Raw genomic sequence first — 14304 nt, forward strand, 5'->3', positions numbered from 1 at the left:
CTAAACAGCTGCCCTTGTACCCAAAATGGCCTTGGGCAATTCAGTTCACCTCTCACCCCAGCAGCTACCCCTCCAGCAACACAAATCCCACCTAACCCCCAGCTGGGACACTGCATCAGACCACCACACCAAATTGGCCACGACCAATTCCTCTAGGGGTCTGCCATGTAGGCACCAGCCAAGCCAGGTTCACCTGGGAGATCTTACGGGATTGGCTTTTTACTGTGACCCACACAAGAGCCAGAAGCCCTCGATAGTAAAACTAGTTGGAAAAAAAAATTAAAAACAGGCCCCCAGAGAGCTGGGACGCATTCAGCACTAGAGGAAAAACTAGGATTGTGTTTCCCAGCCAATAGTGATATCAGCGAAGACTTACTCCCTTTCAATAATTTTTACTATCTTCACCATTATCCCTGGTGGATGTTCCTGCAATGAAGCTGGAATGCCCTTTGACCACTGGGCCTTGCTGCCCACCATGGTCTTTCCTGGCTGAGCAGGACACGTGAACATTTATTTCAATCCGGGGGGCAGGGATGGGCTACTTCCGTGTTCACCCAGCAGCCAGCCTGGGGCCCCAAGCACTACTTGAATACACATTTACCCCCAGCCTGGCCCTACACATGTACAAAGCTACCAAAAGGCACAGAGGTCTTAAAAATATTCTTTAATTGGTCCAAAAGGCAGATCAAAAAAAGATAGAAGCATCTGAAGAAAACCTGTGATCACCTCTCAAACACAGAGTGAATTACATACAGCCAAGTGAGGGTGCTTGGGGAGATTTCAAGTAACATGTTCAGAGCTGGCTTCTCTGAGCGAACTCAGCAGAGTGAGAATAGGGGCGTAACAGCAATGGGATCTGGAACTTGCAAGCGGGGGAGAGGGGGGGGGTGAGGGGAGGGAGAGTGCTTGACACTCAGAATTTAGACCTTTCAGGCCAAGGTTTTCAAAAAGGGACTGGTGATTTTTTGGGCACCCAACCTGAGGTAGCTTAAAAGAGGCCCCGTTTTGCAGGCAGGGCCAAGCACTGACCCTCTGACAAAAGAAAGATCTGGCCCCTTTTAAGGGGACTCATGTTGGACACCTAACATTGACGCACCCCAAAGTCATTGGTTCATTCTGAAAAGCCTCCGCCCTATTGGCAAAAGGCAACTTTTTATCCATCCCAGGTACAGTTAGAATTCACGGGCGGCAGATCGCCTCACTGGTGAGCATGCAGCCGAGTGGTGGAACCACGTGACACCATCCAAGGAACTGGTGACTTTACAAAACACTCAAGTGGGTGGCGTGTGCGGGGTGTAACTAGGTTGATCTGCTCACAAGCCGGTGATTTATACAGCAAAGACACGTTGCTTTCTGTGACCCAGCCTCTGAGGGAGAGGACGACTAGTGGTTTCTCCTTTTTAAAGACACAGAAGATCATTTCTCTCAGTGGTGAACACAACCAACCCCCTCCCTCGAGCCACAATCCCTCGCCGGCTGGTTTAAAACAAGAGCAGCGATTAAAACCAGAAGCTGGGTAGCACCTTGCACAGTGCCCTATGGGAAGGTTCTGTGTTTGTGAACTCCGGGTCAGGCACGCTGATGGGTGGAGTGAAGGGAGATGCTAGACACTGGCCTAGAAACTGCTAATGTTTCTGACCCCCTAAGTGAGGCATTTCTTGGGCAGGCCCTGCCGGATCCCAGCCCTGGAATGTATTCTAGAGCCCCCGTGGGGAACCTCCGTGCCAGATACCCCCTAAAAGTCTTTTAGAAGCAGTAAGGGAGAAATGGATCAGTCCATCCTCAAGGCATCCGACAGCCGAACAGTTATGTATACAGGGCGGGTCTCCTTCCCATCCCCCCCATGCCGAGCACCGAAGAGCCAGGGTGCGGAGGTAGCACTGCAGGTCATTGCACTATTCCCCTCGGAGCCTGGAGTGACGAGGGGTCCGGGCCGTGGAGATAGAGAGAGACGAGGACGCGTAACCGTGGCTATTAATAAATAAGTTCCCACGAGCAGTCACTTCAGGAGCCTTGGGGGAGCCCGAGGGTCCGGCAAGGGAACCGTGGCCGGCGCTAGCTGTTTCCGAGTCCTGCCCACGTCAGTCAGTTGATGGGCTCGTACTGGGAATGGCGCTTCCTCCGTGCGAACAGCACCACAAAGCCTCCCACCAGCAGCAGCACCACGGGGGTGCCCAGGGCCACAACCACAATGGCTATCACGAGGGGAGAGAAGGCATCTTTCGGGGGCGTGCCGAAGCCGAGCAAGGCAGACCTGGGGGAAGCAGGGAGCAAAGGAAGAGGCTAGCCAGTGATGAAGAAGCCGGTCTGGGTCAATCAGCGGATTCCCATGGCCTCCTTCCTCCCACCAATGGGGACAGAGGATGGCCTTGGAGCTAAGGCACTGGACTTGGGAGACCCGGGTTCAAATCCTGCCTCTGCCCTGCAGGCCAGTCACTTCCCCCTCTGTGCAGAGATAGTTGGGGGGGGGGGGGGGGAGGGAGTTTGAAGTAGCCCGTGGCAGAGGACACAGGAAGCTACTTGGAGGGCAGGGAGAAATGGGGCTCAGTGACTGACCTTTCCAAGCCACAGGCCTGTCGGGAGGGGGAGTGGGGCAGCAGCAGCCAACTACAGGGACCCAAACAGAGGCCTTCAGCCAGGAGATCTCCAGGGCAGGGGCTGCACCCGTCCATGCACATGTGCAGCACCTAGCACTCCGCAGGGGTAGTGGGTAGAAGACGGGCAGAGAGATACCACTCAGACAGGCAGGGGAGCAGAAGGAAGGTACCACTCACCAGTTCAGGTAGCCCTTCTCAGCGTAGACCTCCCCGTCCTCGCCGCCGAAGGAGATATTGATGGCCGCGATGTGGTGGCTGCGGTCCAGGCCCTCCCCAAAGTAGGCGTGCACGATGCTGGGCCCTGGCAGCGTCCGGTTGGCTGTCTGCAGGGGGTGGTAGCGGCAGCGGATGGCGTTCTCCCGGCTGGCCTCCCTGGAGCCATACGCAGTCGTCTTCCACTGGAAGAAGCTCGGGCCGATGCTGTCGTTGCGGGGCTCGGACACCAGCTGGGCCATCTGCCCCCACCCAGAGAGAGGGGAGAGAGCAACACGTTAAGAGGGCAGACAAAGCAAGGGCATGATGACCAACTGCTTTCACACTGGAGCAGGGGAGCTGGGAGCCAGGACTCCTGTGGTCTGTCCCCAGCCCTGGGAGGGAGCAGGGGGGCTGAGAGCCAGGATTCCTTCCAGTGCCCAGGACAGAACCCAGAGAGCACGTTCTGCTGGTCAAAGCTGAGTGCCAGGACTCCTGGGTTCCTTTCCCAGCTCTGGCACCGACTCAGGCAAGTGACTTCCCTTTCTCGTGCCGGGATTTTTCCCATACAAGCAGGCTCCTAAGGGAAGTTTCAGAATAGCACAGACAGGTTGTAGAAGCCATAAACAAAACATTGTGGGGACAAATATTAGGTGAAGGGCCCTTTGCTAACCTTAACATTTGAAGCTTAAGAATTAGAGCAGTCTCGAAAGTCTCCGTCAAAGAAAAAAATTCCAAACAAGCAATGTCTCTCAGGAAATTTTGTTTTCCAACCAACCTGGACTTAAATCTGCGTGTCGTCCCCTGCCAAGATCACAACCTCTTCAGGTCACTAGCACCATGCAGCACCAAGGGCCTCCACCACTACCACTTGAGCTAAAGGAGGAACTCCATTCGCTGTCACCGGTAGTAGACTCTTATCCTCAATATATGCATCAGCCATTAGAATGGGACACCCTCCCCAACATGGGTCATATTCACTCCTGCTCCAGCCTCTTCCCTCCCCATTCTATTCTATATCGGCTCCTACGGGGTGCCCATTACCGTGGGCTCCTAATCGGCTTCTATCTTTCAGCACCCTAGCACCCCCTAGCCCTCACCTCAAAGATGGTGGGCGTGTACTCGTCATCAATGGACCGCACAGACTGCAGCCTCTTGCGCCCGCCTTTCTCCTCCACCGTGACCACCTCCAGCATGAAGCGAGAACTGTTGCCGCGCGGGGCCACGTTGTCCATGATGAACTCCACCTTGGAGCTGTTGGCGGTGTGCAGGAGGCGAGGGAGGGGGCCGTCCCGGCCACCCTGCTCGTAGGCAGTCACCTGGAGGCAGAGGCATGAGAGGAATAGCAGGCCAGGACTCAGAACTCATGGGGTCTGCTCCCAGCGCGGCCACTGACCTGCTGAGTCATCTTGGGCAAGTCACTTCCCTTCTTTATGCCTCAGTTTCCCCCCCACACCCTCTCTTATCCATTGAGGTGGTCAGCTCTTACAGGCCGGGACTGCATCGTGTCTGTGCAGCACCCAGCACTAGGTGGGTACCCAGTGCTACCATAATACAACTGTTACAGCAAGGATATGGGGGACTCGTCACAACACCCCTTATAACTCCATACGCCCTACAGCAACCAGAAGGAGCCTACGGCGATGAAACTGTGCCAGATTATCCAGCCCAGCGGCGTTACCATTGGAATAACAATGCACCTCAGGCCCTGGAGGATTCGCCATCCCTTGCAGCCTTTAACTCAAGCCTGGATGTCTTTCTTCAGGAGACACATTAGCTCCCCCAGAAGTTACGGGCTGGATGCAGGAATTGCTGGGCAAGGTTCTCTGGCTTGTGTTCTACAGGAGGTTTGACCAGAGGATCAGAATGGCCCCTTCTCGCCTTAATCTATGAACCTTCTCCAAACAGTCCTGGGGGCTGGGAGAAGGTCAGAGAAACCAATGGGTCTTGCTGGGCCACTGGGGAACCAGTGAGGAGTGGCCCATCCTCTGGGGAACGCTCTCACGCTACAGCACAGGAGACAGAGCCAGGACTCCGGGGTTCTATTCCCCAAGGGCTAGAATGGGGGGTGGTTTCTGGTAGTCCTGCAGCAGGTCCCAACCCAGCCCCGCCTAACCATGGCCCTGCTGTAAGCTCAGGGAGGAGGCCCTTTCCCCTACTTGATCAGGAAGAGGTGAGGGGAAGGGTATATATGTGGGGGAGGGGGAAGAATGCTGTTTGGGGAATGCCAACAGGGCTGGGGAGGGGACCAGAGAACCAGCACAGGACAGGGAGAGGGTCGACAGCAACAGAGGAGAGGCAGCTGAGAGCCTGGCGGGGGGCTAGAGGGGTGCATGGAGGGTGTGTAGCATATAGCCAATGGCACAGGGGGTATAGCCAAGAAGGCCCAAGGGGCCCCAATTCAGAGCTCCTGGGAAGCCTCCCATCAGTTTCAGTGGGCATTGGGTCACACCCTTGGACGGCTAGCAGCAACAGACTCCTCTCCCGGGAAGGAAGTGGGGCGGGGGAGGGCTGCCTCACCTGGAAGGAGATGGTGCCATTGTGGAAGGCCCCCCCAGGGTCCGAGGTGTCCACCCCCTGGAACTTGGCCGTGAGGGCCGTCTGGTTCACGGTGTGGTTCACGCTCTGCCAGGAGAAGCCAGCCAGGTCATAGGGGGCGTAGAACGGCTCCTCCTGCCCCTTGGAGAGGGCCGACACGTTGGCCCCATTGTACTCGAACACCTGGCAGCAGGAGGGAGAGGGGCCTCGATTTGAATTGGAAGAGACTTGAAACACACACCCCCATGCACGTGCATACTGGACCCCAGTCCCTTGGCAATGCAGGGCACCATGCATGTTCCACCTATTTCCCCTGACTACTGAGGGAGGCACCGTCCATTGCAAACCCCTCCCCCTCCTTTCATCCCACCTGCATGCTCACTGGGGCTTGTTCCCCCCCAGGAAGGAGCTGTCTCCTGCCAGAAATTTAAAGGCACAGCACACAGGCGAAGAGGCAGCATAGTTTCCCCAACTTGCAACCACAGCAGGGTTCTCACCCCAAGGGAAGTAGTGAGCACCCCCCTTCCCTCCCGGGGAAGCAGATGGGGGACAGCACACTGGAGAAGGCTGCATAGGGACAGCCCCACATCAGGCAGCAAATGGGCACGAACAGAGGGCAGCCAGATGCCCTATGTGGCAGAGCTGAATGCCACCTTCTAGGACCAGCTGTGCCGGGAGCCAAGCAGGTGGCTCCTTCGGCTCTGACCCACCACCGCCGCCGCCCCTGACCTTGGTGAAGACGACAGCGGTGGAGTAGACGACGCTGCCGGGCGGCTCGATCCAGATGGCCCCGGCGGGGGAGGCCGAGAGGAGCTTGGTCCAGTTGACGCGCAGGGCGCTGCTCTCACTCCGGGTGTAGAGCAGCAGCACGGTGGGCGCCCCGACGCTGCTCCACACGTAGTGCAGGGTGTTGTTCCGGCCCATGGCCCGCACGTGCAGGAGGTTGGCGGAGGAGCTGTTCGAGCCAGGGACGGACTGCAGGGTCACCTGGGCGGTGGGAGGCAGAGAGCGGGCAGGGCATTATTCACACACACACACACACACACACACACACCCCGTTCCTGAGCCCATTAGACTCCGCTCAGCCCGTGCCCTGCTGGGCAGTGGCAGGACAAGCTTAGACCAGGATTGTCGGCCTTGGACTCCTTAGGATCACTGGGGATCTGGAGGTCTGCGTTATATTGGCCCCTTAGGCTGCCTTTACCTGTCTGGGACCCTATTACCACAGCATCTAGGCCTGAGAAAACCTTTGCTGTGAGGTAGCGAAGTATCCACCCTTTTACAGATGGGGGGAAACTGAGGCCCAGCGAGACTGAGCGGCTTGCCTGATATCACACAAGGAATCTGGGTCCGAGTTGGGAACTGCGCCCAGGTCTCCCAAGCCAGAGGCTCGCCCCTAACCACTAGGCCATCCTTCCCTGGCAGACAGGGCTTCACCTCCTCTCCTCCTACAGGAGAGAGGTACAATTTCACAGTCACACACACAACTGCATTTTGATACAATAGCCCCCACAGGTACTAAACCCAGTTCGAGAAGGCGTCTCCTAATTCCATCAGGCTTGCGCCAGATATCGTCAGTCTGGCACACAAGGCTCCAGACGTTAAAGAGTTGGAAGAGACCCATTGAATCATCCAAACCATCTAGACAGAGCTCCCATCATCAAGCAGCCTCTGGTTTTGTTGTGTGCTTCACTTCGGCCAAAGTATCTGACCAAAAGGAGCAGAATTTCAAAAACCAAGGGAAGGGAAGGACATCGATTTTCAGTTTTTTTCTGATGCAGGGGAAATGGGAGAAGCAAGAGATTCGCGGCTGGTCTTGCTTCAATGCTCGGATTACACGGGACAGACGACAAACACTCCCCAGGCATAACATAAAGCCTTGTCAAAACCCACAAAAAAGTTGTACCACTTCACCTACCCCAGGATAGCTGAAGCCATACAAGTGTGGAGGCGGCATACCAATATAAATGGAATGATGTCTAACTATTCCTCTATGGGGAGGGAAAATAGGCGATACCAGTGCAAGGCACCTCTATACCAGTATAACCACAGCCACACTGGGAGGGTTGTACTGGTATAACTATATTGCGAACCAAAAAAATATCAAATAAGTTAAAATAAATCACACCCCTAACAGCGTTCTATTGGGACAAGCACGGTGGTTTCATAGACCCACAGAAACGTAGGGCTGGAAGGGCTCTCAAAGGATGATCTAGTTCATCCCCACCCCCCAAGGCAGGACTGGGTAGAGCAGATCTAAGACGAGGTTTCCCTTCTTCCAAGCGATATCAAAACTAAAAAGGAAAGTCCCAAGAAGCCAGAGCGCTTTGCAGAAGCGGAAGCCCCACAGTTGCTAGCCTGGAGCCTGCAGGCTTAGAAAGGAACCTGCTTTGCAGTTCCACTTCCTGCTTCAAAAGGGCTTGTCAGGGAAAGACTTGGAAACTCTCTAGAAGCAAGAGTCATTCCCCAGTGAGTCACCCAGCGAGAGGCCGGCTGGGGAGAGCAGACTGCTGTTGACAACCAGGAGGGTGCTGGGAGGAGAGGACTGATAGCTGGCCATCACAAGGAGGAGGAGGGGGGGGGGGGAGAGTTATTCATGAACTACACAGGGGGAGGGGGGGGGAAGATAGCTCAGTGGTTTGAGCATTGGCCTGCTACACCCAGGGTTGTGAGTTCAATCCTTGAGGGGGCCACTTAGGGATCTGGGGCAAAAATCAATACTTGGTCCTGCTAGTGAAGGCAGGGGGCTGGACTCGATGACCTTTCAGGGTCCCTTCCACTTCTAGGAGATGGGTATAGCTCCATATATTATTTATTTATAACTAATATGCCCCAAGAACAAGACCTCCAGACACTTGTAGGACAAGCTCCCCCCAGGACTGCCATATTGAGCACCTCTGCTGGGACCCCCCCCACTAGGGACCAACAAGGGTCTGCCTGAGCCAGTCATTCCCTGCCCTCTCTCTGCTGGTCATCCCCCTCGGACACCCTCAATTATTACTGACCAGGCCCCCATGCGGGGCCATTAGCAGGGTTCTGAGCCCCCCCCCCACCCCCACCTTTTCTTCAAGCTGCTTGTTTGGGGCTACCAAGTTACAGGCCTCTGGTTTATTTCACTCCTCGGCTGGTCTCTGGCCCAGGTGTAGGGAAGGAGCATTAGTAGCAACTGGGCCAGGGTAAGAATCCAGCTTCCTGGAGAGCCAGCGCCCGCCTGCCTTCCTCCCCAGAGCAGAGCCGCTTGTTCCCCTTACAGGACTCGGCAGAGGTTAGAATCATAGGAGGTCAGGGCTGGAAGGGACCTCAGGAGGGACATAGTCCAACCCCCTGCTCAAAGCAGGACCCATCCCCAGACAGATTTTTGCCCCAGATCCCTAAGTGTCCCCCTCAAGGATTGAACTCACAACGCTGGGTTTAGCAGGCCAATGCTCAAACCCCTGATATGATGCACACAGCCAGATGCACACAGCCGGAAGGGCCGGGCAAGGCGATGGCACACTTGCACGGAGAGAAAACCCTCAGCCAACAACATCAGGGGGAGGAGGGGCTGCAGGTCGAGCTAATTGAATGACTCCAATCAGCCCCCCCACTCCCATCTGCCCAGCGGTCTCTGCCTAGCCCCCCAAGGCTGAGCGCTCCCCTCTTTGCACGGGTGTCCCCGGGGCCAGCCCCCGGCCGCCTGAAGCGGCTACAGCCGCTAAACCTGCACCTGCAGCAAACGAGCAAAGCCCCAGGTCCCCCCCGCTCACCTTCCTGCGATAGCCCGCAGCGTCGCCCCGCAGGCAAGAGACACTCGCCAGCAGCCACAGGGCAGCGAGCAGCGCGCGACCTCCCCGCACCATGGTTGCTACTGTGTTGCAACTCTCGCCTCACGTGCGCCTGGCCGGCTCGTCCCGCCTTAAAGGGGCAGGGCGGTCTGCTCTTAAAGGAGAGGACGGCTCTTAAAGGAGCCGCAGCCTGAAAAGAGGGGAGGGGAGGGGGGAAAAGAGGAGGAGGAAGCCCAGTGGCTCTCAAACTTTTGTCCTGGTGACCCCTTTCACATAGCGAGTCTCTGAGTGCTTTATAAATGAAAAACACTTTTTTAATGTATTTAACACCATTATAAATGCTGGAGGCAAAGCGGGTTTGGGGGGGAGGTTGACAGCTCGCAACCTCCCCCTGTAATAACCTCCCGACCCCCTGAGGGGTCCTGACCCCCAGTTTGAGAACCCTTGGTGTAGCCCAAACGAGGCTGTTCTCACTCGCATACGCGATCTGGCGTTTATTCGACATCTGTCATCCCAAAGCGCTTTGATCCAGCTCGCTCGGGCTCTGAGCCTGGGCTCAATCCACCCGCGGGTGCAGCAGCCAGCCTGCCCACAAGGCCCAAGATCTAGGCCTACAGGAGTATGTCTACACTGCATCGTAAATCCGGGTCTGGGGACCCGAGCTTGTGGACTGGGTGTTTCCAAGACCACACTTGAGTATCCGCACTGCCTTGTAAACCTGGGCTTACAGAGGCTGGAGCTGGGTCTCATGACCGTGCTACTGCATCCACACTGCACTACGCAGAGCTCCTGACGCAGGTCTGCAGCTCGAGCTGCATCCGCTATCCACGCTGCAAAATGACAGGGCTCAGATCCGAGTCACAGCAGGACTTGGGCGCTTGCTGATTGGAGTCAGACCGATTTGTTTGCAGAAGGAAGGGTGGGGGGGCTTTGGCTCAAACCTGAGTCAGAACCCAGGCTTAGTGTGCCATGTAGACATACCCTGTATATCTGCAGGGATCACTCCCCCCACAGCTGAAATGCAGCCACCTCTGGGCTGGAACACCACAGCTGTGCCATGTACAGGTGGCAAAAGACAAGCACACTGATCTTGCTGCCATGCATACCTTCTGTTAAGTTTTCCATGGCAGAAACTCAGTAGCTGCAGCACAAATAAAGGGTGAGCTGTGAAGCAGTTAATACGACCTTTATTGGGAGAAGCGGGGACTTAGTTTCTCTAACAACTTCCCATGTCTCCCCTTTCAATGGTCTCGCATTACCATGACCTATTATTATGTATTATTGGCATTGCAGTAGTGCTTAGGAGCCTCAGCCATGGAGCCTACCCCATGGTGCAAGGTGCTGTACAAACACAGAACAAAAAGACAGTCCCTGCCCAAAGAGCTTCCAATCTAAGTATAAGGCAAGAGACCCCAGGTAAATACAGCCTGACAGGGGAGCACAAGGAAACAATGAGACAAGGTCACAGTGGTGGGCAGTGGTCTCAGGCCACCAGCCACCTATTCATTGTCAAGGCATAACAGCAAAGGAATCGCTGTAGATTAGCTTCTCTATGGGAATGCGAGGACTGTTCTACTCAGTTTCATGCATGGACAACACCATTTTGTCTGCACACAGAAGTAGCCCCGATTTAACTGAAACTGATGCAAGCTAAACTGCTCTTAGCGAGCGTAAACTGACTTAGGTATGCCCACATGGGCGTTTGCATTGGTTTAGCTACATCGTTTTTTAAAATTATAGTTAAATGGGTGCAACTTATGTCTGCTCTATTCTACAGAGGTTCTTATACCACACTCATCATCCCCACAGTATCTGAGCGGCTTCCCTTAGTGCACTAAGCAACACGTGTAGGTAAGGCCTATGTTCTGGTTGCAGGAACTTTGGCCTAGATCCTCAGAGGTAGTTGTGAAGATCTGGATGACCTTTAAAACTAGACTAATAGAAATGGGATGAAATTTAAGAGTGCAAAGGCATGCGCTAGGAACTAACAACAAGAATTTTTGCTATAAGCTGGGGACTTATCAATTAGAGGCAAGAGGAGGAGAAAGACATGAGTGTATTGGTTGATCACAGGATGACTATGAGTTAGCAATGTGATACGGCTGTGAAAAGAGCTAATGCAGTCCTAGGAAGTATCAAGGGAGGTATTTCTAGTAGAGACAGGGAAGTGTTCGTACCAATAAACAAGGCCCTGAGGAGAACTCATCTGGAATAGTGTGCACAGTTCTGGTCTCCCATGTTTAAGAAAGATGAATTCAAACTGGAGCAGGTGTAGAGAAGGGCGACTAGGATGATCTGAGGAATGGAAAACCTGGCTTATGAGAGGAGACTCAAAGAGCTTGGCTTGTTCAGTCTAATCAAAAGAAGGCTGAGTGGAGATACGATTGCTCCCCATAAATACATCAGAGGGATAAATACCAAGGAGGGAGAGGAGTTATTTAAGTTAAGACCAACGTGGACACAAGAACAAATGGATATAAACTGGCCATCAACAAGTTTAGGCTTCAACTTAGATGGAGGTTTCTAACCATCACAGGAGTGAGGTTCTGGAACAGCCTCCCAAGGGGAGCAGGGAGGGGGGCGGGAACCTAATTGGCTTCAAGACTGAGCTTGGTAAGTTTATGGCGGTGATGGTATGATGAGACTGGCTACAATGATATGTAGCCAATCTGTGACTGCTAGCAGCCGCTATCTCCAATGGCTGGTGATGAGACACTAGATGGGGAGGGCTCTGAGTTATGACAGAGAATTGTTTTCCAAGTGTTTGGCTGGTGGGTCTTGCCTATATGCTCAGGGTCTAACTGATCACCATATCTGAGGGGTGAGGGGGGGAAGGAATTTTCCCCGGGTCAGATTGGCAGAGAATCTGGTTTTTTTCACCTTTCTCTGCAGCATGGGACCCGGGTCACTTGCACATTTAAATTAGTATAAATGGTGAATGCTCTGGAACTTGAAGTCTTTGAATCATGATTTGAAGAGGTCAGTAACTGAGCCAGAGGTGAGAGGTCTATTACAGGAGTGGCTGGGTGATGTTCTGTGGCCTGCAACGTACAGCCGCTCAGATTAGCTGAACATGATGGTCCCTTCTGGCTTTAAAGTCTATGAGGCAATGGGAAAAAAAAAAGTTTTAGCCCTGAGCAGCCTCCTCTCCGTCTACTGCCTTTAACTTGGATTGTGTGTGCCCCATCCAAAGAAAAGGGAGCGAGCGTATATGAACACTTCTGACAATGCAATCCCTCTTCTCTTGACATGCTTCAAGCACACTGTCACACGTGCTGCTCAGAGACTTTGGCTGTGAGTGAAGGAGAAAGGGAGGTTTTACGGTGAAATTTAAAGAAGGGAAGGGAGTCAGTCTTGGAAAGGAAAGGGGAGGGTTAGATGGATGGGAAAGCACAAGAGCACTCTGCAACTGTGCAAAGGGGAGGTGCAGAGGTGTATGGAGATGGATTTGAGATTAAGGGGAGACGGAAGGGAGTCAGAGGTCTGGGTGGAACAAGCCCATGGAGAGATGGGAATTAGATTTGGAAGTGGACAGGAAGTTCAGCTTCTTGCAGCTGGGAAGTCCACCCGGAATATTCTGGACCCTCCTGTAGTTTAGAGATGTATGGTGTCAAATCCCTAAAGATGGAACTCAGAAAGCAGACATCAGGTCCGGGCTGCTTTAAATACATTTGTATTGGCACAGCATGATCCAGCAACAGGTTGACACACTAAACATGGTAGCTAAGGAAGCACAGACGCCATCACGTTGCCTGAAATTGAGTAAACCGTTCAACGAGCATTAAATACACAAACACACACACACCCAGGAAATACACCTCCTACGGATTTGAAAATCATTTCAGAGACCCTGTAAATTGCGGGTAATGAGGAGAGGGCACAGATCACAGCCATGGCATGGCCCCATAGCACAGGGAGCGTGTCAGGATGTGGTTCAAGGGGAGCAGTGAAGCCTAGCACATGCAGTTCCGAAGCTGGTGTGATACACATGCATGGATGGGGTTGCGAGCATGGAATTCTTACTCCCTGCCTGTGAAGTGCTGTTCCCTTAAAATACACTTGGAGGATTTCAGAGCACATTACAGGGAATATATTAAGCCTCAGAATCTCTACCACAATGGAAGTATTACCCCCTGGAGAAACTGAGGCACAGAAAAGTGAAGGGACTTACCGCAGGTCACAAGTCTGTGGTAGAGTTGGGAATAGAACCCAGCAGCCCTGATTTCAGGATCCCTTTGCTCTAAAATGCAAACCATACCCCCGGGCCTCAACATTGGTGGATTTAGTGTCACGCAAGCAGAAACGTGAGTTTTTTTCCAAATAAAAGCTCCAACCTAAGGTGGCTATTTGAAGTTTCAGGTACTATACATCAGCTTTCAGAGGGATAGCTGTGTTAGTGTGTATCAGCAAAAACAACAAGGAGTCCCTATGGCACCTTAGGGACTAACCCATTTATTTGGGCCTAAGCAATTATATAATTTTCATATAGCCCACAAAAGCTTATGCCCAAATCAATGTTAGTCTCGAAGGTGCCACAAGGACTCCTCATTTATCCATCAACTTTGTTAACTATTTACACCACAGATGGCAGGTAATTAATTCCCCTTGGACAAATCCATTTTAGTGCAAGTGGGAGAAGGGAGCTCCCAAATCTTGAACAGCCCCACCTCCAGCATTCAGACAAGGCAGACTTAAATCTACCAACTAGCCCCAGCCCTATTTCAGTAGCCAAGCTTTGGTGCTCCCATGCAGGGTCAACGGGCAGAATGATCTCTCAGTTCAAAGACGTGCAGCTCAGGGCACCACTCAAACCCAAAGTCTCAGGGAATGAAGTGATAGGCGAGTGGAAGCCGATGGGGCAGAATTCTTCCTTACCTGCTTTTGGACCTGCACCGTGAAGTTACTTATGCCACGGGAGCCAAAGGAGGACAAATCTAAATACGTTCAAGGTATCAAAGTATTCAGTTAAACCATCGTAACGCTGCCCTATAATGACACCCTGAAGGAACAGTCTTGACTATAGTTACTGCAGAGGGTCACTGCAGGGCAGAGTTAAGGTTATTTGAGCGTCTTTACCATAAAATGTTCATGTTTAAGTTTAACCTTAATCCTCAATTTCCGAGGTTTATAATACTTGGCTTTGGGCTAATTATGACATCCCTGTGAGGTCCTTTACCCTGATACTTATCCTCAGCCCTAACTCCATTCAAACA

General features: G+C 53.2%; 1 protein-coding gene across 2 annotated transcripts; it reads right to left on the reverse strand.

The window, feature by feature from the left end:
- Positions 1–649: 649 nt before the first annotated feature.
- On the reverse strand, positions 650–9180 carry GLMP (glycosylated lysosomal membrane protein). 2 transcript variants are annotated; one of them, XM_054011280.1, is made up of 6 exons: positions 9074–9180; positions 6057–6314; positions 5310–5510; positions 3890–4108; positions 2775–3052; positions 650–2254 (listed from the first exon to the last, which is right to left on the reverse strand). In XM_054011280.1, the coding sequence occupies exons 1-6, from the start codon at positions 9164–9166 to the stop codon at positions 2086–2088; spliced, it is 1218 nt and encodes a 405-aa protein (XP_053867255.1). In that variant the 5' UTR covers positions 9167–9180; the 3' UTR covers positions 650–2085. The 2 variants fall into 2 exon arrangements, with proteins under 2 accessions (XP_053867255.1, XP_053867256.1); XM_054011281.1 differs by lacking the exon at positions 9074–9180 and adding an exon at positions 7246–7818.
- Positions 9181–14304: the final 5124 nt, after the last annotated feature.

This window comes from Malaclemys terrapin, chromosome 21 (genome assembly GCF_027887155.1).
Source record: "Malaclemys terrapin pileata isolate rMalTer1 chromosome 21, rMalTer1.hap1, whole genome shotgun sequence".
In the NCBI taxonomy this organism is placed as follows: domain Eukaryota; kingdom Metazoa; phylum Chordata; order Testudines; family Emydidae; genus Malaclemys; species Malaclemys terrapin.